This window comes from Nyctibius grandis, chromosome 1 (assembly GCF_013368605.1).
Source record: "Nyctibius grandis isolate bNycGra1 chromosome 1, bNycGra1.pri, whole genome shotgun sequence".
NCBI classification, from domain to species: Eukaryota; Metazoa; Chordata; class Aves; order Nyctibiiformes; family Nyctibiidae; genus Nyctibius; species Nyctibius grandis.
The window spans coordinates 79,772,687-79,797,358 of record NC_090658.1 but is presented as its reverse complement, the minus strand read 5'-3'; the positions used below and the strand labels follow the sequence as shown (position 1 = coordinate 79,797,358).

General features: G+C 42.6%; 1 protein-coding gene across 2 annotated transcripts; it reads right to left on the bottom strand.

Moving 5' to 3' along the window:
• On the bottom strand, window positions 1-24,424 carry SNX3 (sorting nexin 3). Of its 2 annotated transcripts, XM_068398362.1 has the most exons (4): window positions 24,111-24,424; window positions 5,105-5,200; window positions 4,603-4,727; window positions 1-676 (listed from the first exon to the last, which is right to left on the bottom strand). In XM_068398362.1, exons 1-4 carry the CDS (start codon window positions 24,270-24,272, stop codon window positions 571-573), a joined length of 489 nt encoding a protein of 162 aa, XP_068254463.1. In that variant the 5' UTR covers window positions 24,273-24,424; the 3' UTR covers window positions 1-570. The 2 variants fall into 2 exon arrangements, with proteins under 2 accessions (XP_068254463.1, XP_068254472.1); XM_068398371.1 differs by lacking the exon at window positions 4,603-4,727.
• Window positions 24,425-24,672: the final 248 nt, after the last annotated feature.

Genomic DNA, 24,672 nt, shown 5'->3' with positions numbered 1-24,672 from the left:
TCAAGTGCATTTTCACTTTTATTTCAAAACTTTAGACAAGTTACTTTAGTATATAAATTTGATTTTTTCCTCTTACAGAATATAAAGATAATTCCCTCATTACTTCAGTATAAAGTGTTTTACAAGCTTGAAGACAATTGCATAAGTGTTCTCTCACAGGGTATCAGAAATAAAGCAGTCTTTCTACAGAAGTTCAGACAGACGACTACTCAAACAGCATAGCAGTTTAGTCAAATACAAGTGAACACGTGACACTACAACTGTGCAAGTTCAAGTAAGGCCAAGTCAGTAAACATTGTTAAGTCATTGCAAATAAGAGTGGAAAGGTTTGTGAGACATTGCAAGGGGTGGATGGTCTCATAGTATAATACTCTTAAATCAAGGATTCAGAGGGATTTAACTAGAAGACAAGTGAGTTCTTTAATGCTATAAAGCATATGCAAAGACCAAGCAGTGTACTGATGTTAGTGGAGACTTTGTGCCTGTTTATCCTCAGCATGCTAAGACAGACTACAACCTCTTAAAACCAAGCATAAGAATCACTAATGTTTGAGAAGATGGTTTCAGAACTCAAGTATGTCTTATTTTGGATGGTGTGTAGTTTTTGTCTATTACTTCATCTTGTAAGAACATGTGAAGACAGCGCTCGTTCTGTGCCAGTGGGTGGCCTGCAACCCTGGAAAGGAAAAAATAAGCATTAGTGCCAACAAATCGAGTCTACTTGCAGCTAGCCAGCAGAGCAAGGTTTTATACCTATAACCTGTGGTTCTGCACTTAGCCATAGATCCCACTTCCAGTTCACTGATGGTGACTAGAATGATGTCTGGCAGCAAGATTTGTCATTCTCCCCGAGATGAAGTTAGTCCATAGGAACCCTGAGCTACCTCTGATCATTTGGAAGCACGTTATGTCACCAGTTGTCACCTGCAATTGATGGGACTATCAAAGCGCCCAGCCTAGCACCAGGAAAACTAGAGTTAAGCAAGCCAATCAGAATTTTACAGGTCTTGATGCCTTTGACACAGGACACCTTTCTAAAGGCAGCTTAACCCCTCAGTTCTCAGTCTAATCCAATGGCAGTTAGCCCAGGCAGAGTTAAAAACTTACTCTGCCAGAGAGTGTGAAGGTCTTCTGAAGGCTCTGACACTGTTTAGAACAGTGACTTACCGTGGCCACTATTCCTAGCATGTACAAACAGTGCTGATGCACAGCCAGAGAGTACTGGCCATTCTGTTAATTGCAGATGTCTTTAGATATGAAACACAGGAGAGACAGAGCTTGTCTGCTCTAGAAGACACCAGCACCTCTACCACAGATTTAATTTTATTCCACATAGAGGCTGAGTCACCATCCTTTTCACAGTAAAGGAGACGAAACTGAATTAGAAAACATTCACATGCTTGGAAGAAAACCACAGAGTATTGCATTTAAACCCTTAAAATACATGCAGCCTTCTGTGTAGGTAAAAATCCAAGAGAATCAGAACCCCTGGAAGTTGATCGCTTATGGATATGAAAGCCTAAAGCAGTTTGGTGTGAAAAAAGTTACATCTAGTTTGGTCAATCCAGACAGGCTTCTCCCTTCAAGAGAGAAAGGTCCCCATCCTCCCTAGGACAGCTTGTGTCAGCTTTATGGCCTCCATATCTGTCAGAACATTTCTACTCTAAATGGAAGTTATCTAGTTGAACACATGTAATACACAGTCAAGTCCAGCAGCTCAGCATCAGTATTTCCAACCACTTTTGCGCATCTTCTCCAAATGTACCTATTAGTGCTTATTTCACCACAGGACAGATTCACTTGTCACTACTCACTTGTCATTGAGGGTGTCCTTTAATGAGGAAGCTGAGCTCTCCTGTTCAGCATTGACAGATTATTTCAAGTGCAGTCATAAAACCTATCAATCTTGCCAGGTTCTAGTAAACGGGCAGCAGTCGGAAGCACTAGTTCACAAGGAAGACAGTCTGGAATAACCAGTTTGAGTTTCTTACCCTCATCAGACTGAAGTTGCTGGCCTTGAACTTCAAAAGAAAGATACACAGGAGAAGATGACGAGGCAGCAGCATATTCCTTCTCCCTTTCAGGAAGGCTTGCAAATGGGTGGCTGAGTTCACAGAATCACAGAATCAATCAGGTTGGAAGAGACCTCTGGGATCATCGAGTCCAACCATTGCCCTGACACCACCATGTCAACTAGACCATGGTACTAAGTGCCATATCCAGTCTTTTCTTAAACACATCCAGAGATGGTGACTCTACCACCTCCCTGCGCAGCCCGTTCCAATGTCTAATGACCCTTTCTGAGAAGAAATTCTTCCTAATGTCCAACCTGAACCTCCCCTAGCAAAGCTTGAGGCTGTGTCCTCTTGTCCTATCACTAGTTGCCTAGGAGAAGAGGCCGACTCCCACTCCACTACAGCCTCCCTTCAGGTAGTTGTAGACTGCAATAAGGTCACCTCTGAGCCTCCTCTTCTCCAGGCAAAGTTGCAAGACTAGATTTGATGTCTCACATTCAGCTCTCGGTTTCACATGAATACCTTACTCTGCATTGGCTTTTCCTCTGTATTCTCCTCTAGGGTGACCCTTACACAGAGCAGCTGCTACTTCAAACATGTTCATGTATCCCAAAGTCAGGTTCAGGCAGGCAAGTGTGTTGCAACATAGCTACCCCTGTGAATGTCACTGTAGGTAGTATTGATGGTGGTGCCATCAAGCCAGCCCAACAGAGCTGACTCAAGTAAGCTGCACTGCTGTGATTTAGTCCCTCTAGATTTTAGATCTGGAGGAACAAAGCTTCTCAACAACATCCTGGATATCAAGAACTGGCATTGGTGCATCAAGATCTTTTTTGGATACAGTGATATCAGTTATTTGAGGGGCTCTTCTCTAGTTCTAGGAGTGAAGACCAGTTTTGAGAATGCAGTAATGTGAATGTATTATGCAAATTAACTTCAAGACTAATTTTACTAGTACCCAGATTACTTGGTAGAAGCTTTAAGACTTCCACATGGTTAAAAACTTTAATTAGTAATATCTGCTTGATGAGTTGGTCATGCCATTAGAATAAATTGATGAGGTTGAACAGCTAGGAGTTCTGCCTGAAGAATCTTGTTCCAGCTGTACTCAAGTCTGCCACTACATCAGTATCTACATTAACAGCCTGCTTTTATGTTTCAAAAGGAGGAAAAATTCATCAAGAAGTTCTACAATTCCACAAGATCAATGTATTACTTGCTGGAGGACTGAAGTGATACGAGTAAACTGGCCACTCCATTTCTGTCAGCTATACTGAGTTTTTCAGATATTTCAGTTAAGATGACTGTTTCACCATCAGCTGCTTCAGAACAGAAACAGCCCTCTTCCTCCACATATTGCTAGGCTCAGCTTACAAAAATTTCAGTAAGTGCACTTATTCCACATTTAATGTAGAGTCCCAAGCCTGCATGGATAAGACTTGTACTTTACAGTCATGACTACCTTGATTGTACACCCTTAAAAAATAGAACACATGCCATCTTACTATAAGCACATCTGCCTTCAAGTAGTGTAAATGCAAAACTAGAAGCCTTGGAAATTAGTTCCACTTGTCTTTGAACAGAGAAAAGAGCATTCTGAAGCATTTTACCTGTTCAGAACCTTAGCAATACCTCTAAATTGTGCTAACAAGCAATCATGTGAAGAAGAAGAGATTTCATGTCACACTTCACTTACTTGCACAAGACAGTTTTAGTGAACTAGTCACTTCCAACTCCAAGCCACGTGCCTGAGCTGACTAACAATAACTGACGAGCAGATGAAGTTTGGCTTAACTCACAGATATCCTCTGTCCCTGTTAAACAGCATTACTATTAAACAAGATTAAAATGCTAGTGGAAATGACAAGCTTGAACTTTTAAAATGGAGAAGTCCCAAATCCAGTTGGTCTGAACAGTGTTGACTCTAGAGACTAGAAGATCTGGATAACTGACAGTATTCCTTCTTACCCACTGTTTGGATCCACATTGTTAAAGAGATTAAAGTAGCTCTTCAGGTCACTATAAGAAGAGCAGTTAGTAGTGTCAGATGGTAGAAAAAGAATCATAAGACTGTGTTACTATAATTTCTGATCACTCTTTGAATGGCAGTGACAAAACCCAAAGCATCTATTTCAAACTATATATGTGCATACCTCAGGTAGTATTTTTACATTTCAGAAAGATTCTCATGATTAGAGAAAATATGCATCATTACACAAGCTGATAATATCTCACATCTGCAATCAAAGTAGACTGCTGTAAGCCCATTGTAAGCTCCATTGTTCACCCAACGGAGGATACCTTTTCAGAAATGAAAAAGTAGAACTATTTGGAATGCTATAATTTCAGTAGTAATTTGCATAAATTAACAACAACACTAACATTCATTTCAGCTGTTCAGGTAAGCATTAGGATATCCAAACTAGACACTGGATGAGCAATATTAGTATGTCCCACTGCAAGATTATGTGAAAGTTATTATTCTCTACTGAGTGAAGCTACCATAGTTAAAGGATTAGCACCTTCAATTCAGTTTTCTGGAGCCGAGTTCTGGGTTTGTCTCCAGATACCTATACCCAATACTTACTTGTTTATGAATTGTTCAAGAGCCTGCTTCCTTTCCTCTATAAAGGAATCATCAAATATGCCATCATCTCCTCGGAAGGGGAGCTGACGGAGAAGAGCTTTTCCTGGTAGAGGCGGTACCACAACCTGAAAGATTTAGAAAAAGCGTCCTTAAGTGCAGCCTGTAAGCAAGTTTATATGCCTCCTGTGCCACCTCTTCCTCCCAGAGGACAAAACTCAATCACATGCCCACTGAAATAATAAAACAAGACCAGAGAAGAACAGTATCTGCCAGAAAGGTAAGCTGAATTCAAGCAGTTTAACTCTGAATTAACTCAAAACCATTAAACAGCCTGTAGCACTGTACAACAGAGGTTTGCTGAAAGACAGTGGTTTAGTTCTGGATATTTTCAAGCACAATATCTGCTCTATATGATATATACACTTTATAACATAAAAACATTTCAGCATCACTACTCTTTGTATATCTATAAAGACTTGTATTTATCTTTCATTTTACCCACCTTGCTTTCTCTTTCTAGTTCATTCCTTAGCCATTCAAAGTCACTGTATCTTCTTCTGACTGTAGATTCTTTCAATTTGAAGATAGGTAGATTTGTCTGAAAACAAGAACATAAGCTATTGATTAGACAAATGTGGCAGTGTGCTTCCCTCCCACCTTCCCCCCTGTCCCCGCCCCCCCAAAAAAATAACCATCAGTGGAGGTTGTGATGGCTGCATCCATAAGTTGGACTTTGGGGAGACGGATGGCACCACAGTAGCCAAGTGCTGTCTGGTGCAGTGACCCAGACACCTTGCCAGTATGCAACAGGATACAAACATGACTAGAAGATGATCATCTTACTCCATAAATAGTGGAGAGCCCAAAGCTCGTTGAGCTCTCCTGCACAGCAGCAGGCTGCACACCAGGGTGTCCCCTTGAGCAGGGATGCTTCTCAAGGTTACTACTCGAGGTTGAGAGAATCCTTTTCATATCATATACTCTGTAAGTGAATTGGGAATAAGCAAGCTAAGATTACAAAGTTTCAGCAAAGTGATACAAAGGATAGATTTCGTGTATATAATCCTTTATACATAAACCGTTGACCAAGTCTGGGACTAAGTCTGGATCCAGCCTCACCTAAACTCCTCTCTGAGAAAGTTTAGAACATGAGGGAATCCTCTCTGAACCTCATGACTCAATGGGAGGGTCTCCCTGACAGTTCTGTCTAACCTCGTCCTCTATGCAGTAAATAATCAAGTGCACCTTGCCATCACATCTTGTTAAACCACTGTCAGATTTATCATTGTTAACTCACTGTTTTATATCAGTAAAATATATTGCTGCTGCTCTCTTGCGAGTGAAGTGCATCACACTTCCTGCAACAAATTGGCATCATCAGCAGGATGGCAAGTAGTATCACTGATTATTTACGGAGACACAGAGTGAATCTGAGTCCCAGCTTCTCAGAATAATGGGCTCGTGACAATTGGCATAATTGGGAAGTTGTTGAAGAGCACCTAAAAGTAACTAGGGCTTGCACAAAGGATGGAAAAGGGAAAGGAGTTATCTGCAAGATGCTAGGTACCTGTTCAGAAGCTGTATATCAAGAAAGCGAGCATAGAAATAGGAAGGAGCAGGAGCTAGAGAAAGAAATAGAAGGTAGTAAGGCAACTGAGTTGTTACTGTCTTTAAAAACTAAAGAACTGCAGAAACAGTTACAGGAGGAAAAGGAAAAAGGACAAAAGTTGGGAGAAAAGGTCAAGATTATACTTATGCAGGCTCCCCACCCCAACATCATACAGATTAGGAAACTAATAGTATCCCCTGAAGACTGGGATGGAGACATCAGAGGTGATTCCAATGACAGTGACCCAGAAGATGATCCCTTGTTCTCCACAAATCCTCCTGAATATGAAGCCAGACCCACTGCTAGAACACAAAGAAATGTGGGACCTTGGTGTGGTCATCTGCAACGTACTATGCAAACCATCCCCTGGGCTCTGTTACAATTGACAAACTTGCAAGAGAGATATAGCAGAAAGTCAGGTGAAACTGAATACTTAGGCATACTTGCCATAAGTGGCAGCGACCAAGTAATGCTGAGTGAGGATGAAGCAAATGGCTATTGCGGTCCAGGAGTTTTCTTAAATTTAGGACCTGAGCTGGCAGATACACCCCATTCTATCACAAGCTGAGTAGCTTATGGGGCTGGAGGACAGACACCATGGAGCAAGGCGAACCCTCCATAATCCCCATTAAGTCTCTAAGTGAGCTCTCCACAGCAGTCACAAAAGGCGCTTGCATACAAGCCATGCACAAAGGAGGGCCCCATGATGTTCCACTGTCTGCTACAGTGGATTTAGCAATGTTAAAATTACTGATCAGAGGAGCCCCAGCAATTCCTAAACCCCATCTAGTTGAAAAAAATGAGATCAAGAAAGACACAGAACACAATAAGGGACTAGATGATAACGCTCAAAATGCCCGCAGGCAACTCCCTATACATGGACAGAATTAATGCACAGCATTGTTAACTACAGCCATGAAATGGGCTGGGATGATGCACCAGCTGAAAAACAAAACCTGAAGCCCCAGGGAGGAGATCACAAAGTAAGACCCATGACACAGGGAACAGAAATTAGATCAAAGGGAAACAAATTTAAAAACACAAAAACGGAGTCTGGAGAACAGAGGAATGAATTATGGAGGAATGCATTAGCCTTAGGCATTCCAAGAGCCCCGATTCAAGGTCAGCCTACTAGCATTATCTTGAGTCTCACTGAAGCATTCCAGAAATGAGATAACAGTGAAAGGAAGGAGTGTACTTCAACTCCTCCAGCACCAGTCCCCAGAAAGGGAGACAACACCTTCCTCCCCCTTAGGGAGGAACTGCAGGGCATGAAATCAAAAACCAAGTAATGTCCAGAAGGCAACTGGGTCTGCCTGTCCAGAAAGAGGAGGCTTATCAGTGGATGAATGATGACAGCCCATACATTTCAATTCCAGTTGGTCTTCAAGGACAATCGGTGGAGTTCTTAATAGAAATGGGAGCACAGATTTCAGTACTAACACAACAAGATGCCAGGAAGCTGGGTGTGCAATCTGGACAGCAAAGAGTTAAGATCACATTACCAGTGTGAACAGTGTTGTGCACCAAATTGCCAAAGGTCAATTTATGGCTCACAAATTGGAGAAGCACATGTCAACTACTCACTTTGCAATTAAAGATCATTAAAATATTTTAGGTTTTGATGTTTTAAACAGACAAACCTGGCGTCTGCCAAAAGGCAGTGTATGGTCCTTCAGCACAAACATGGGTCCCAACCCCAGCAGAAATAGGGAGGCTGCGGTGCATGTACTTCACGCAGCCCCTGCGCTCCCTCAATCAAAAATTACTGATGCACCACAACATCGGATTTCTGGTATGGCATGAAATGGCAAGTCATAGCTGATTTGGAGAAACGACAAATTATCTCCAGAACCCACTCCCCATATAACTCACCTGTCTGGCCAGTTCAGAAACCGGACAGGAGGTGGCGTTTCACAAATGATTATCAGTGCCTGAATGCTAATACAGCCCCACTAGCAGTTGCTGTGCCAAACATCGCAAACTTAACAGCTACCTTGCAAGCAGCTGCACACCCAGGGATGATGGCACTAGACGTAAAAGATATGTTCTTTATATGGTTCCCCTGAAGAAGGAGGATAAAGAGAGGTTTGCTTTCACTTAGGAAGGAATACAATGTACCTTTAACAGACTCCCACAGGGGTATAACCATTCACCCACAATTGCCCATGCTGCACTTGCAGAACTTTCAGAGAGTCTCACTCCCCCAAGATGTGCACCTGTACCAATAAGTAGGTACCTGGAAAATGTCAGGGACCAAGTAAAGAAGTAAAATTTTTAGGTACTTGGTGGATAGCAGGCAGTGCAGTGATTCCTCCAGATACCTTAAGAAAAACTGAAGAGCTGCAAATTCCCCAATCAAGGAAGGAGTTACAACAACTAATGGGAACTTCAGGATACTGGAGGAAGCATGTACCTGGATTTTCTATAATTTCCTGTCCATTATACTCACTCTTACAGAAATGCAAACCCTGGGAATGGAAATTATAACATAAAAAGGCAGTCAAAACTACAGGCCAACAATGAGTGTTATTTAATCCATTATGGTCTCTTAAACAAATAGAACTATTAATGCAAATTAATATTTCTACAATCAAATTGTCCTGTTCACCATTCCTAAGTATGTCCTATGCAGGATGGTCAGCATGGTTACACGGGCAAACCCTCACCTCTCCACGACGAACAAGAAGTGATGTGACTGGTATCATAGGGACTGGATGGGGACTCTTAAATACTATAGATGCCAAAGTACTCGTAAATAAACTGAGCACAACAAGAACTGATTTAAACAAATTAGAATACCCATTGCAGTCTTCTACTAGCACTGGGAACTAACGAATGGCTCTTATCTGATATATTGCCTCAGTGGGAAAGAATTAATGAAAGGGACAGACTGCCAATTGGTTGTGGATGCACTTGGTGCAGCACAAAATAACGTTTCTCTAGCTGTGTTGCATCCAAGCTCAACTGTGGATGCAATCTATAGTAACAGCAATTACAAAAGAAGGTGAAGAGGGCACCTTACCCACTGAAATTTGAAAGATAATTTGGGATAATGCAACCAAATTTGAAAAGGAATTCCAATCCTCGTGGTATTGGAATAATATGGGGATTTGGATAAATAAATTGGGATTTGATGTGGTCAATTTTACTTATGACCCCATCAAAAATAAGGCCACAGTTTTTGTCTTAACAATACACATTGCTTCGGTATGCACCATATACCCAGTCATTGTGCTAGAATTGAATCACAGTGGAGCTATACTCTATCCATTAGAACACAAGAGCATGGGTCCAACAAAACAGAAACAAATGGTAAACTATTGATGTTAACGCATGTGTTGTATGAGAACAACAAGGATTCATCTGTGAGAGTAACACCATCAAGGCCCAAGACATTTGTCTTGATGCTGAACAAAATGTTTGTCATTTTGAAATACATCATGATGAAACCCCCAAAACTGTACTTGTATGTATTGGAAAAGGATGTGTTTGTATGAGGACCCTTTGCAGTTTTATATTCGTAGATAACATTACTGTAGATACAAGTAATCACTCAAATATTTGTGTTTGTAACTTTACTGAAGTTACAGGATACAACTTTAATTATTCAGCTCCTATTATGTCTTATCACTTGTTACAATCTAATTATACATTGAGTCATGATTTATCGCCTACCCCTATCAGAATGAATCTTACATTGGTGAAGAAACTACTACAACACAATGACCTGTGCCAACTGCTAGAATGTGTCCAAAACAATAGACAAAAAACTCTAATCACTGTTCATCATGACAGCAAAGAGACACACTATGTCTTAGAAAGGGTGAAGAAGGATGGAAAATACTATTGGTGGGAAACTCTTCTTGGATGGTCACCAACAGCAACAGGAGTTTTTAATTTCATGCTTCACCCAGTTGTGATTTTACTAGCTGTAACTTTAATTTGTCTATTACTTACAATTATATTGCATATAAAGGTTTGACAGAATGGTTAGGGTTGGAAGAGACCTCTTGAGATCATCTAGTCCAACCACCTGCCAAAGCAGGTTCCCCTAGAGCAAGTTGCACAGGATCACATCTAGTTGGGTTTTGAATATCTCCAGAGAAGGAGACTCCACAACCCCCCTGGGCAGCCTGTTCCAGTGCTCTGTCACCCTTAAAGAAGTTTTTTCTCATATTGAGATGGAACTTCCCATGGTTCAGTTTGTGCCCATTGCCCCTTCTCCTGTCACTGGGCACCACTGAGAAGAGTCTGTCCCCATCCTCTTGATGCCCATCTCTAAGGTATTTGAATGTATTGACAAGATTCCCCCCTCAGTCTTCTCTTCTCCAGGCTAAACAGACCCAGCTCCCCCAGCCTCTCCTCATAAGAGAGATGCACGAATCCTCTGGTCATCTTTGTTGCTCTCTGCTGGACTCTCTCCAATAGTTCCTTATCTTCCTTGCACTGGGGGGCCCAGAACTGGACACAGTACTCCACGTGTGGCCTCATTAGGGCAGTGTAGAAGAGGAGAATAACTTCCCTCAACCTGCTGGCCACACTCTTCCTAATGCACCCCAGGATACCATTGGACTTCCTGGCCACAAGGCACATTGCTGGCTCATGGTGAACTTACTGTCCACCAGGAAACCAGTTTGGTACATCATAAAACAAATAACCCAACTTCAACCACCCAAACCATACAAATAGCAGTGCTTCACTATTTACTTACCATGGATCTATAAGTGCAAACTATCAATGTACTATTTATGGCACACAGGCAAGAAGTGACCATACCACCACTCTGTGAAGGTAAGATGAATTTACTATAGTCACAAGGTGGAGTGTGGTGGTGTGCACAGGACATTAACCAAGCTTCCTGTACTTTTCTGCTACCTACTACAACGTGGCCTCCAACATCTTTAAATGCAAAACCAGCTAGTCCTACAGTGAATCCATTCAGGACAGATGAAGCTGAAGATTTGCTCATACAAGCTGCCAAGTTTGGATAACTCCAAAGAAGCCAAGACAGCTGAGATGCAAGACAACATTCAGTGCTGATGAGACCAGACTGCTTTGCTACAAAGTTAATCAAAGCAGAGCTTGATGAGGCAGAACTTTCCAAAACAAGGCTAAGAATCAGCATTCAACTCCCAACACCCTTGAAAGGGACATCAAACAGGAGCCAAGCTATAATGCTGCACAAGACCACGTTAAATACATTAGCACTTTGATAAGTGTCCTTACACTAACTCGTGTAACCTTGAATACTGTGTCCAGTTCTGGGCCCCGCACTTCAAGAAAGATGTTGAGGTGTTGGAGCGAGTCCAGAGGAGGGCGACCAAGTTGGTGAAGGGTCTAGAGAGTCTGACCTACGAGGAATGGCTGAGGGAGCTGGGATTGTTTAGCCTGAAGAAGAGGAGGCTCAGAGGTGACCTTATTGCAGTCTACAACTACCTGAAGGGAGGTTGTAGTGAAGTGGGAGTCGTTCTCTTCTCCCGGGCAACTAGCGATAGGACAAGGGGACACAGCCTCAAGCTTCGCCAGGGGAGGTTCAGGTTGGACATTAGGAAGAATTTCTTTTCAGAAAGGGTCATTAGACATTGGAACAGGCTGCCCAGGGAGGTGGTGGAGTCACCATCTCTGGATGTGTTTAAGAAAAGACCGGACATGGCACTTAGTGCCATGGTCTAGTTGACAGGGTGGTGTCAGGGCAACGGTTGGACTCGATGATCCCAGAGGTCTCTTCCAACCTGGTTGATTCTGTGATTCTGTGTAAAAGCCTATATTACTTCTATTCATTCTTGGGGTGCAGGGTTATCCCATTGTTGTAATCCAACTTGCATGCTATTTTAAGAGTAGACATTGAGAGAGCACTCTCCTGAAGACATCCCCAGAATGGAAAGCTCCAAGATCGCAATCTGAAGCTCAAATGTCATTGAGATGGCAAACTGGTTAGAGTGTTACAAAAACCTTTGTAGGAGTTACGACCTACTAAAAGCAAGACCAAGAGTCTGTAATGGCCATACATAACCAGCACTAACAGAATAAAGCTTACTATTGTCAGACTGCATATTCGCTGTCTCATACACCTTCAAGAAGACTCTTGAGGAGTACCCTAGGAAGCTGACGTTCACGTGGGACTATAGTTATCCCCAGTTTTCCTGTTGGCAGAAGCACAGTAGTCATTCTCAGCTAATGCCTTCAGTTTTTTTTTGTTTTAAATTGTAAGCCATCTCACTCAGCTTCTGGTCCCAGTTTGAGCGGATATACCTATACGATATCATTTGTAGGCTGTTATGCTTAAGTTATCATTGAGTGATACTTCTGGCTGTTCAAAACACATTTAATTGCAGAGATACTTTCCTGCACTAGGCAGGCCTATGACTACAGGCCATTGTATTACTGCCAGCCAATAAGTTTTTGGCTGTCACAGTTCAAAAGTACGTGAGAAGTTAGTTGTGTACTTACACTTTATGCTATTTAGGATATAATTTACAAATGATAAAGCACAGAGCAGTATTTTGTTATGAAATCTTTTATTGCTAAATGTTTAAACGTATTCAAGCTCTCCTTCCCAGTTAAACATTGTTGATTGTACCAGTGACTAATAATAAAATTGCACTTAAGGCTATTATGTCAGAAGTCAGGCTTTATAAATAAACACTCTCATCTTGAGGATAAGAATACTCTACTCAAGAGTGAATAAAGCTACGTCCCCCGGAGTGCATGAAGGAGATTCCCAGAAGTGAAGTACTGGATTATTTTTCTCTGATTTCAGCTATTGGCTTTTTAACCAAGTTCAGCCTTCCACATTACAACATCAACTCTTTGTCAGTGTCTCAGGTAGAAAGTCCTTCACAATACTTAACGTATAGGCTCTCACCTGCAGAAAATATTCCATTCTCCTCTCAAGTTACTTACAAGAGGGATTAGAACTGAATAAAAGCAGCTAAAAAACAATGAGTTCCCAGGTCTTCAGGAACTCTTTTCATGCTTCTAGGCATGAAGTCTATAAAGTTAATCTCTAAACAACATATCAGGCTTACAGGTACAATGTGGGGGCAGAAGTGCCCATTGAGCTCATTTTACAATCTACATTCCCTTTTGAACTTTTGACATGCTATCCCAGCTAGCAAGGTGGAGAAAAGGACAGTTAGAGCAGTTGTTTTCCCTTCGAGTTGAAAAATCTTCTCCGATTTTGATCATAAGCACTGGAAATGTTCAAACTGAAGTGTATGCTAGAAGGCTCCCATTAAATTAAGTGGCTTACAAGTCACAACTTGACAACTACACGCTAAAGGAAAGTATGTGTCCCCTGTCCTTTGGTCTGCATATGAATTAGAGCTATCTGTTGAGATCAACTTGTAAACCTCATGTTCCTTAAAACCCAGAAGCTGCAGCAATTCTCCTTCCTCCAGCAATTAGTTCTGATAGAGAAGTGTCCTTCAGATACACAGCTGTTAGAAAGGATCTATTTTAAAAAAGCAATTTGAGAGTCCTGGTTTATACCATTTAGCCTATTTACATCTTCGCTCCCTATTTTTAACACAGGATATATTCACACCTGAAGTTCCTGTATGTGCCTTTCTCATTAAGGATTATTACTCTGAGCAGACCACTTTTTCCTTCAGTAGGAAGGGTTTCTGCATGTCCTACTGCCTCCATCTACCATGGATAGATGGTTTTCATTAAGCAAGCCAGACAGCTGCTGTAGCATGGGCTATCATTGCACAACAATTTGGTAGAAATCAACTCTAAGGCGTCAGTGGAAACTTTCAATTTCTATTGAAGTGTCACTTCAAGACATAATTTTGATATAGCATATCAAAATTATTCTCAGCTTCACAGTTTATGTTGAGAGTTATCCTTGTTTAGTCACTGAAGTGCCAGTAGCTATCCTGAACACAATGCTTTGTTTGCCTGCTAGAACAGAGGTAAGTCTAAGGCACAAAACTTGAAGTCAGGCTAGTTTCATTTTTACAAACGTTTCTTCCCATGCTCATTCAGCATCATAGTGTCAGTTTTCTGGCCTGCTGATCTGCTAAATCTACTGTCATAAAACTCATGACCCAGTTTGGCACAGCCCCTGGAACATAGCTCATTCCTCTGATAAATTCAGCATAATTACTGCACCAATTGTTTCTTCTACAGTGTAATAATTACTCTAATTTTTATCAAAAGCATTTTCAACAACTTCCTAGTCTGAAACCATGCCTCCTAGCAGTTTGAAAGCAAGTCCTCAATCTGAAAGGATTATGCATTACCTAAGACATTAGACAACCGAAAGTCACTAGTCAGAATTGCAGATAAAGCATTATTCCAGAAGGACCAATAAACCAGCTCTGCAGAAGTCCCACACAGCCCAAAATGCTAAGCATACAAAGATGCTAAGACAAGACAGATTCTGTCTAGCACTGTTTCTGTATCAGACTAGATGTATACACCCATTAGGCTTTCTCTAACTACTGTCAAACTAAGAGTCTGTATTCTGCTGGGTGAGTTAACGGCCAAGCCAGTACAGTGGAACAAACATTGTTAGAACTGGCACCAAGTTAAATTACATAGTTAAACAGCAGATGACAAACCCAGACCCTTAAGTCACTCCTGCGTTCTTCCACTCAGATGCCAAACAAGTTTCTACAGTCATTTGGCTAGCGTTCAACAAACTAGTACTGGGAAGCAGTGGTTGCCTGCTAATAGATTTCAGGGCAAAACCAGTATTCACAGAAAGCGTGTTTCTTCAGCTACATTTATGTTATTACAACATATTCAAACTACAAGTCCAACTCCAAGCTCAGGAGGTTCCCAATTCACCTCAGAAGCAAATGACAGTCCTGATACAGTAGCTTGGATAACCAGATAAGAGTCTTCTCGCTGCTAATACAGTCAATCCCCAAGCTATGCCCAGTTTGAAGTCCAAAAATTCTTTATGTATACAAGTGAGGAGACTTTCACAAGCAGAATGCAAGTAGTTTGAGTACTAGTCAATACTGTCCATTCAGCTTCAGACACACAGCTCTCCAATGCATCCATTCTGGCATACAAGTTACCTTAAATACAGGAAGAAAACTAGAGTACTTTATTTTAAATACATTAGTTTAAAATTCTAAGTCATTTTTAAGTGTTATCTAGACTAGATTAATTTATCCAGTGAGTGGAAAAAGCCTTGCAAATAGCCACACTTGCTCCTACAAATTTGTTTCCAGGCATAAATTGAAGGCAAATAGCATTTGTGTTCCTTCAAAGAGCATGCTGACACTCCACAAGATTGACTCTGAATGTCACTGCAGCCCGGCCCAGCCCCACAACTGCAGAAACTCCACAGCTGTAGTTGTCCAGGATAGTCTGAGATAAATTAGATTCATTTCCTCATCTGCCAATGTAACACTCATCAGGAGAACTGCATTGCCCATGTCTTCCACTCCTAACAGACTGAGAATAAAGCTATGCTGTTGCCATAGCACCTACTTTGATGTAGTCTTTTCAAGTAGGTTATGGTAGCCTTGATACAACTCTATTTCCATTAAAATAGAGTGAAAGAAAGCACTCAGCCCACTTTTGATAGAAGTTTGTGGCCTTGACTCTCAGAAGCTAAATTCAAGCTCCTTACTATCTCTTCATACAAGCTGTAATCTTTGTCAAGAGACTACACCCTTTGGCTACATTTACAGTCAGCCAATGGGAGCTCTGGGGTATTACAGTAAGTGGCATTCAGGGTGGATAAAAAAGTATCGTTTTCTTCATGCAAGAGCCTGTTGTCCTTTAGTACAAGAAACTGGCTCCAGTAGTCCACTGTTATTGCAGAAACCTTGCCAGTGGTTTGCTTCCTTCCCGACGACATAAGCAGCTACCTCCCTATTTCCTACAATTATAAAAAGCAAGCAAGAAGGCAAACATGCTCTAAACTTCAGTTGCTAGAAGTTTAGATTTTTGCTATGTACTCTAGTGAAGGAAAACCTCCTTCCCCACTGCAAAAAGTCAGATAAGAGGTGGCTATTTTCCTAAGTTTCATTCCTTTTGATCAAAGCAGAGTTCTAGCTCCCCTTGTATTCACTTGGTGTCCAGGTCTACTGAAGGTACATTACACACAGAAAATCTGAAGTTAATAGAACACTGAAAAATCTGACCATATGTATACACCCAAGTTTTAAACAATGCTGACTTAAGCTATACCAAGAACTATAGAGCTTCCCACTCCACAGTACTGAGACATGGAGCTAGCATGTTTTCCATCTTAAAGACTAAGGCAGTGAAATCCTAATAGCAACACAATGACAAACACCATCAGTCTTTAGACAAGAGCTAACCTTTGCCAAGTCCAATGCCTTGAGCCCAGAGCTGCTCTATGAAAATTAGTGTAGGGGTGTCTGGGTTTTTGCCAAGCACCATCTATCATCACCTGATCAAGTTCACCAACGTCATGAACAGCTGAATTATGGTGTGCCACAGTCAAAAGGCTCAAAGCAGGCTAAGTCTAGAAAAATTAGATTGTTTAGTGATTCTTTATTCTTCAGGTTCCGTGCCCAGAAGTCCACTTCAAGGATACATATAGGCAAAGGCTTTGACAACACCCAGACAGAATTAATAACTCTAGATAATTATTTCAGGGTTAGCATGTCAAAATCTCCTTTAAAATAGCGAATACTCCTTTTAAAGAGAAGGGATTGCTACTTTTACACAATTGCAAGGTATAACTGCCACATGTTCTACATGGCCTACTGTAATGTTACCATTCGTTTCTCATTGAGAATGACTGAGGAGGGATCACATTAAGTTAATGCTTTAGCATCATTAGCTATGATTAGCACCTACGAGCTATGGTCAAACGGGGCTGACAAAATTGCCGTGAATTGCTGTAATTGATAGTTTTTAATCAAAACCAAAAGTTTTAACGTGCTTTGAGAGCTACAGTCCAGTATCCCTATACTACACAAACATGCAAGAAACAAGATATAAGTAACTAGTATAGAAGTAAGTATACTAAGTAGCAAAAAATTCTCTTCACATTTCCAGTTTTATTAGAGCAGTAACATTCACATTATTAAGTAGCCACCTAACAGCTACAGAAAGGCTGATAGCTCCTGTCCATTAATTTGTAGCATATCTCAATGCTTAGGGGGTGCTGCAGCTTAGGCTGGTAGAAGTAATCTCTGAAGCTTTATTTCCAGGTATAGGGGTGGCTTTAAACCACTTAAGGTATAACTGTTTTCTTCTGGATTTTAGAGTAAAGCTACTAAGCACTAGCTTGTAGTTATACTTTCAAGGTTGGCTTTGTGGCCAACACAAACTATACTGTCATGTGCCTCAGAAGATCCTCCCATGACAGAAGTTTTGAGCTGGATTCTCAAGAAATAGCCACAGTAGGAATATGTTCATGGACCTGTCTTCAGTTGGTATAATATTTGGTTTTATACCTTGACCAGAAGGTTAGTGCTTCTCCTTCCTTCTCATGTCAAAAAAGTTACAGCAGCAACAGGAACTTCAGACCCTTCACTCAGTGCTATAGCTTCACAGGGCATTTGGATTATGTACTTTCTCAAACACCCTCCAGTACTGCAACTGGCATTGCATTATCAAGTGAAAAAACTTTAAAGAAAATACTTCTCCTACAGTTAGAAGCTCATAAATCTACACTGCATTATTTATTTCCCCAGATGAAAAACAGTAGAGACCTGATTGCTCTAAAGTTCAAGCTGACACTTTTTTGGCAAGCCATCTAAAAATAAAGATGTATCAAAATATTCTGGCACCACGTGCCTACCTGGATCACAGCCATCTGTCCTACAAAGATTAGTCATTGTTCTGTTTGATTTGGTCTGTTCAGCACTGTACTAGAGTGCACTCTTAATACAGGACAATCAAGGCCTGCATTGTATGAGCAGAAATAAAAAGAGTCCAAGTCACCAGTTCAACTAATATACTAATAAGCAGCACTTATTCAGAAACTTGGTTACTTTATTTACACAGTAACAGACATCAACACCAAACTAGTTCAGTACCTTTGGACTAGGCTCTTGAACCTAGTTTAATCAAAAACCTCTACAGAAAAATCAGCTGCTCAGAGCAAATACATGCAATAGACTTGTAAATCTACTCTCCTTGCTTCAGAAGTTTCTTTCAACCAAGCCATTCCACTTCTCTGACTCCCTAGTCAGTGTCCTGGGAAGTTCTTAGCCTTCCAGCTATCCTTTTCTGAATTACTGCTCAATGGAACAGTTAATGACTGTAGAGATGCAGTACCTGGGCTGTAGAACAGAAAAACAAAGTCACCTGAATCAGTGCGTTTTTATTCTTTGAAGAGGAGTCTAAAAATATCTAACTGGTAGCAGTATCTAGAATAGGGTACTAAAAGAGTAATTAACGACAGTTCAAGCAGACTTGCAGTGTGATGCAAGATTTGCAGTAGTAGAGGAATAGAGAATTAGTGCTGATTGTGCATCCCTAAACACATCCACACTGAGTCAGTGTTTAGTCATTACTCCACCACAAGCTGCACTATGGAACTGAACAATGCTTTAAGTCAACTACATGCACCAGCAGATTTGATTCTTTTCACGGTGGGAGAAGAGTCTGCAACTTCAAACCCTGCCAAACACATGAAGGACGGGAAATTTGGTACCATTCAAGGACAGAATGTTTCAAAGACACATTCACCAGATCAAGAGTGCCACTTTGCAAAACCACAGCATAAGACAAGTGCTTTCTGAGCGAGTTACACCTTCAGTTCACTTATTTTACTCTGACTTGATTTGATCACAGAAGTCAGACTCAAATCAGTCACTCAAGTGAGACTACTATAAATATGCTGAAAAGCAAATATTGTATCCAAGCTAGGTCTTGAAAAAATAGGTTAAGATGAGAACAGACTTTCAAAAGCAGCTCAAGTTCAGCAGTACTTTGGTATACTTCCCCAATCCTTTGAGACCAATACTATTCTTAACACTGCAGGCACTTCACAGCCTGTATGTTCATTTCCTTCCCCACACTGGGCCTACATAGTCAAGTACCTCTGCAGGTCTACAGAAGTCTTTCTGCAGAAGATACAGGAAAGGTGACTGCTGCCTTGAAGAGCATTGGTGCCACCGAAGTGGTGCATTTCACGTCTGGAAGTACAGCAGCAACGCATTACCTTTCTACACCTCTACACAAGCCACTGAGCTGTGGAACCTTGAGAAGCTAAGGTGTCCCTTAGTGCCGAGTTCAATCATACTCATTAGAGGCAACAGGCCATTCAACATTAAAGAACAGAATTAAGAAGACAAAGGCTTTTTGTTTAACTTTGGTTTGACTAAAAAGAATTAACTACTTGGACTAGCAGCTCCTTTATTTTAGTTCTGTCTGTTTGAACATTAATGACTTCTCTGCAAGTTCTTACTAACCATAAATAGATAATTTAACCTTTTAGTCTAGGTGACAAGCCCAACTAAAATGGGCAACACAGAAATAATTTTTGCTTCTACAAAACACTAACAGACGAAATAGTGTTAACAAAGGGATATTTTCCCAAATGTAGCAAGTTCCTGGACATCTGTATGCTTTGTTGACAGTATTGTAACCAATGTGCTTATCTCCTGTGGCACTTTTACAGCAGCTGCATGGCTCTGAAGTGTGCCACCAGTTGCTGGGATCGTAGTTCGCTTGTAAAGCTTAAGTCTTGTCTCCTTAAAGGATTTAGCAACTGAAGCTGTTGCACAGAATCTGTTTGAGCAAAGATGTTCCTGTTGACCCACTTACCAGGAAAACTATTTGTCTCAGCTACAGCAGAAGTCAAATGATACCTGGAACTGGACTGAGGACTGCAGACATGCTGTAGGATAATATGACAACTGTCATTTGTTCTACATTTGCTTCCTGGAATTCAGAGAGACGACTGGCTTACAGCCCATAAATAGTAACAGGTATTCACATACCCTTGTTGAAGAGTGTTGACATGCACAAACCCACCCTGAAAAGATGTAACAAGTAGAAGGGAACCACCACCCCTCTGGTGGCGGTTCCTGAGCAAACCCCTTGTAAAGACCTAAAAGAAATAGCATATGGCATTCAAGGATATTTATACTGACAACTTAGCTCTTGGTTCACACTTTTCCTCAAGAGGTAAGTGCAGTGAAGTAGTTGGTTGTATTACTTTAGCAGGCGGTCTAGTTGATTATGTTAGTTTTAATCACTGCACAGTCACCATACTGTGATCATCTAGGTACCTTTAGATGAGATGACTATCAAGTTTTATTTCACTAGAAAAAGCACTTGGAGCTTTACACTGTACTGCATTGTTCTCCTTTTTAGCTCACCCTAAGCCTTCACACAAAGGATACCTTAGAATGGTACAAACTCACTGCCTAATGCTGTTGATGGAAAGCAAATTCTCAAGTACCCTCTCAAGAACACAACCCACTCAAATTTGCTATTTTATTACAGCAGGATGGGATTTTCTATCATTTACCATTACTGAATAAGACATTTGACTTTCATTGCCAAGCTGCACCGTAGTGGCATACTGCCACATTGTGTGCCTTATACTGGTTGCTACAGTAGAAAGCTTTCTGTCATCACCTTGTCCAGTTTGCTGAGAACAGAATATTATTTGATGCAAATTCAGGCCTAGAAAGTCAATATCTTGGCCAACTTACCATCTGTGAAGTAAGCTGCCCCACTGGAAGTGCTATATAGGTTCTACCTGGAACACTCTTAGAGAGCTTAACTGCTTGTGAAAGTACCATGCATTTACCACAATGCACAGCCATCCTACCACCCTGCACAGAGACACACACTATGAGAAACTTTCCTAAGCGCTGAAATACAATTTAATTGCTTATCCAGTAGTATACTGCTGAGCAGTCTACCCAAAACTTTTGGGTTCCTCCTTAGGCTTTCCAGCTTCCACCAGAAGTTGATGAGTACAGCAATACAAGAACTAAAGCCTGAGGTTGTTCCACTTGTTGCTTGACAAGCAACAGATATGCTTCAGCTGCAATACCAGTAGAAAACTTGCCAATAAAAGCTTGGGGGGGAACTCTGCAGTATTTCACATTAGTACTTTTTGCAAGATACTAGTTATCAGACATCAGTTCAAGAGTCTGCTAGCAAGCTCAGTCTTCCTCAAAAAAGTTAAGCCTTGAGATTCAGACAAAGCAATAAAGATAGAATTACCCTTGGACCAAGTCTGTAAATACCATGACAATTGTATAAGTCTAACTGCGTCAACGTAAACTTGAACCTCAGTGTCCTCTCTGACAATGTTTCTGGCTTAGCATGATCTCCAGTCATAACATGAGGCTGTCCAATAAGAACTTGGCAGCAGTTAAGCTATCCATTTCTGCGCCACTTAACACTTTAATGCTGGTGTTAGTTGAAGACATAGCCTTCCAGATACGACAAAGGTAACTCACTCCATCTTCTCAGGTTTGTTCTGCTGCCACTACTAGCACCGCTGGGAGAAACTGCAAACTGCTGCTACTTTCTGTGACCACAAGCAGTTGTCAAACCACAGAGGCTAGCTGGTGGCTATGGTCTGCCATGCTACAACAAGCAGTTTATAGTACAAGGCCTACCTTTTAGAAATACAATATTACAGCAGTTCAAGTTCGAACTCTTCTCCCATGCCAAAACTTGCATATTAGCAACATGGCCTGTGTTCTGCTGAGAAGTTGTTAATTGATACATGTTTAGACAGTGAACATAATTCTGCATGACCTGTATTACCTGCTCTGTAGCCTTCCAGCATGCAGAGACATAAAACTCAGTTTTACAGTTCACGATAGCTATGAATGTATACAGCATGGCTGCACTATGTGTACAGTAGTGCACAACTGGAAGGGGAATGATCACATATTATAAGAGAGAGTCCTGTATACAGGCATGCACAGGTGCAAGGAGGGCAGAGGAAGCAATGTTTAGTCAGACTAGGAGGAAGAACAGAGTACTATCACAGTGTATGTTTGTTCACATCACTTCTAGGTCTTCATTACAACAGGAATCCAGAATTTTCTACCCCAAACAGCATATGGACTAAGAGTAACCTGTCTCAAAACCTGTTTTTCTGCTTTCCTTTTTGCTGAAGAACTTCAGCTGGGGATTTTAAAAAAAAAAAAAAATTTTTTTAATCCCAGCAAATTTGGTCTCATTCCCAAGGCCATACCATGACTAAGTCCCTTTTGTATCATCTTCCCTGGATCCAGCAATTCCAAATGCTCAGTCTCATGGAAAGAAAAGTCATCAGGAACTTAAGGCACAAACACTTCCCAGCAAGGTAGAGTTACATCTTTCTGCTAAGTGGACAGCTAGGGTCCTGACAAGGGCAGTGTAATGCAACACAAGTTGGCAAGTTCTAGTTTGTCCTCACACAGAGGCCAAACACAGGCTCCAGTTGTTTCAATTTATTCTTCCTGCCCTATGCACACATCCTGAAACATGAGAATAGCTACTGGACATGACAATTTAGGAGCATCAGAATTAAAGCAGTATCCTCCCTAGTAGCTTTAGATCTCAGTTGATTTTGCTTTTTTAAGTAAAGTTATGCTAAGCTGAGAACTTAGACCTTTAATACCAGAAAATCCACACAGGGTTTTAGCCTTGTCTGAAGAATTTTAGCGACCAAGGCAGCAGCCCTCAGCTGAAGCCTTCCCTGCCATGAAGGCATGTGCACTCCATGGTGTTCAGTGAAAGAACTCATATTGCAGACAATGTGTGCAGAGGGTCAATGAGGCTTCTTCCCCCTCTATTACTGCCTGTAATAACTGACCAAGGTCAACCAGCTGTGACAGAGGAAAGCTACACAAGGTAGTAGACTCAACCAGAAGCTATTAAAAAAAGTGACAGAGGTCATCTTTCTCAACCCAACTTATCCCTGGCAGCACAGAATAAAAGGATGCCCTGCCTCATGTCCCTATCAGCCACAGGCAAGGACCATGCCACAGATATTGCATTTTTCTGTCCACTCCTCCAGGCCTTGTTTATGAAACTAGAAAGACCAGGGAACACAATAATGACTTCACATAGCTTTTCTCAAGCTCAAGGCTACGAGCCTTTGGGGCAAGTCAGTGTACACAGCCCTTCTAGCTAGGAAGTAGTTTAGTGCTATTAAGAAAGAGTATTTGATAGCACATGGTGAGAAACAGCCCTATTTATTAGGCACTCAATTCCTATTTCAGGAAAAATAGGAAGCCCTCCCCCATATCACTCACGTTATCACTTCAGTTAGCTTTGATCTAGCATGTGAGCCCACTAGACTTATTTACACATTCTCTACGGTGTTTGGAGGCTGCTGGAATCCTGAACTTGACCTCTTTCTCTGGGCAGATCCACCCATATTTACTACATCTCAGAGAGCTGAGAGTTTGCCCTTTTCTGTTTACTTAGAGACAAACAAGCAATTGCTCACAGGACAGCAATATTGCAGTCCAATGGCAGTTGCACACAGCGGTGCCGAAAGAGCATTTGTCCTTTGGATATCTCAACCGAGATGCGTCGGTTTAACCACCACTAGACCATCAGAGTTACCAGCTCCAGTCGCTTGCAGAAGCTGGGGCCTGCTCTCAAGTCGAGGACGAAGCCCACTGCTGCTCAGCCATCACCTCCCCAGCGCTACGCACAGCAGGAGCTGTGACACGGGCCCCCAAGGACACGACGGCGGCAGCCCGTCACCACCGCCACCCCCGACCCCAGGGACACCCCTCCCGGTTACATAAGAGCCGGCAGGAGCCCAACACCGACACACGGGCTCTGCATTCGCCTTCTATTTGGTCCCGAGGCGCGGGACCCCGCCGCGGCAAGGGCGGGCACGTACCCCGCGGAGCTGCCCACAGGACGCCGCCGGCCACCCGCCTGGACCAGGGCGGGGGCGGCGGGGCCGGCCCCTCGGTGAGGGGGAGCGGGGCCGGCTCCAGCGCGCTCCGCCGCCGGGCCGGGCCCTCACCTTAACGCGGATCTCGTAGGTAGTGAAGCGGCCGCGGCCCACCCCCACCGTCTGCGGGTTGCCCACATCGATCTCCAGGAAGTTGCTGGGCGGCCCGTAGGCGTCGTTCAGGTTCTGCGGTTTGCTGATCAGCCGCCGGGTGTCCGCGATCGTCTCGGCCATAGCGGAGCAGGCGCCTTCCCCCTCACCCCCGGGAAGCGCGGCAGGACGCGAGCGAGCAAGCACCAAGCGCTGCTGCCCCGCGCCGCCCGCCCTCTTATCGCCCCGCGGCCAGCTGACTGCCCGGCAACGCGCACCCACGCCGCCGCCCGCGGATGCGCCCACCGCCAGCGCGCAAGGCCGGCTGGGCGGTGTAGTCCTCGGGGGCCGCCCCACTCGCTATGCTCGGCGCGGTCGCCCGCCTGCAGAACTACAGATCCCGGCGTGCGCGGCAGGCGCGGTATGCGGCCATGGGAGCTGGCTCCCCGGGCCCGCCCGTCAGGCGGGCGGTGCGACGGGCCGGGCGCAAGGCTGCGCGGCTCGGCCCGGCTGCAGGCGGCGGCGCGGGGGCTCCGTGGGGGGT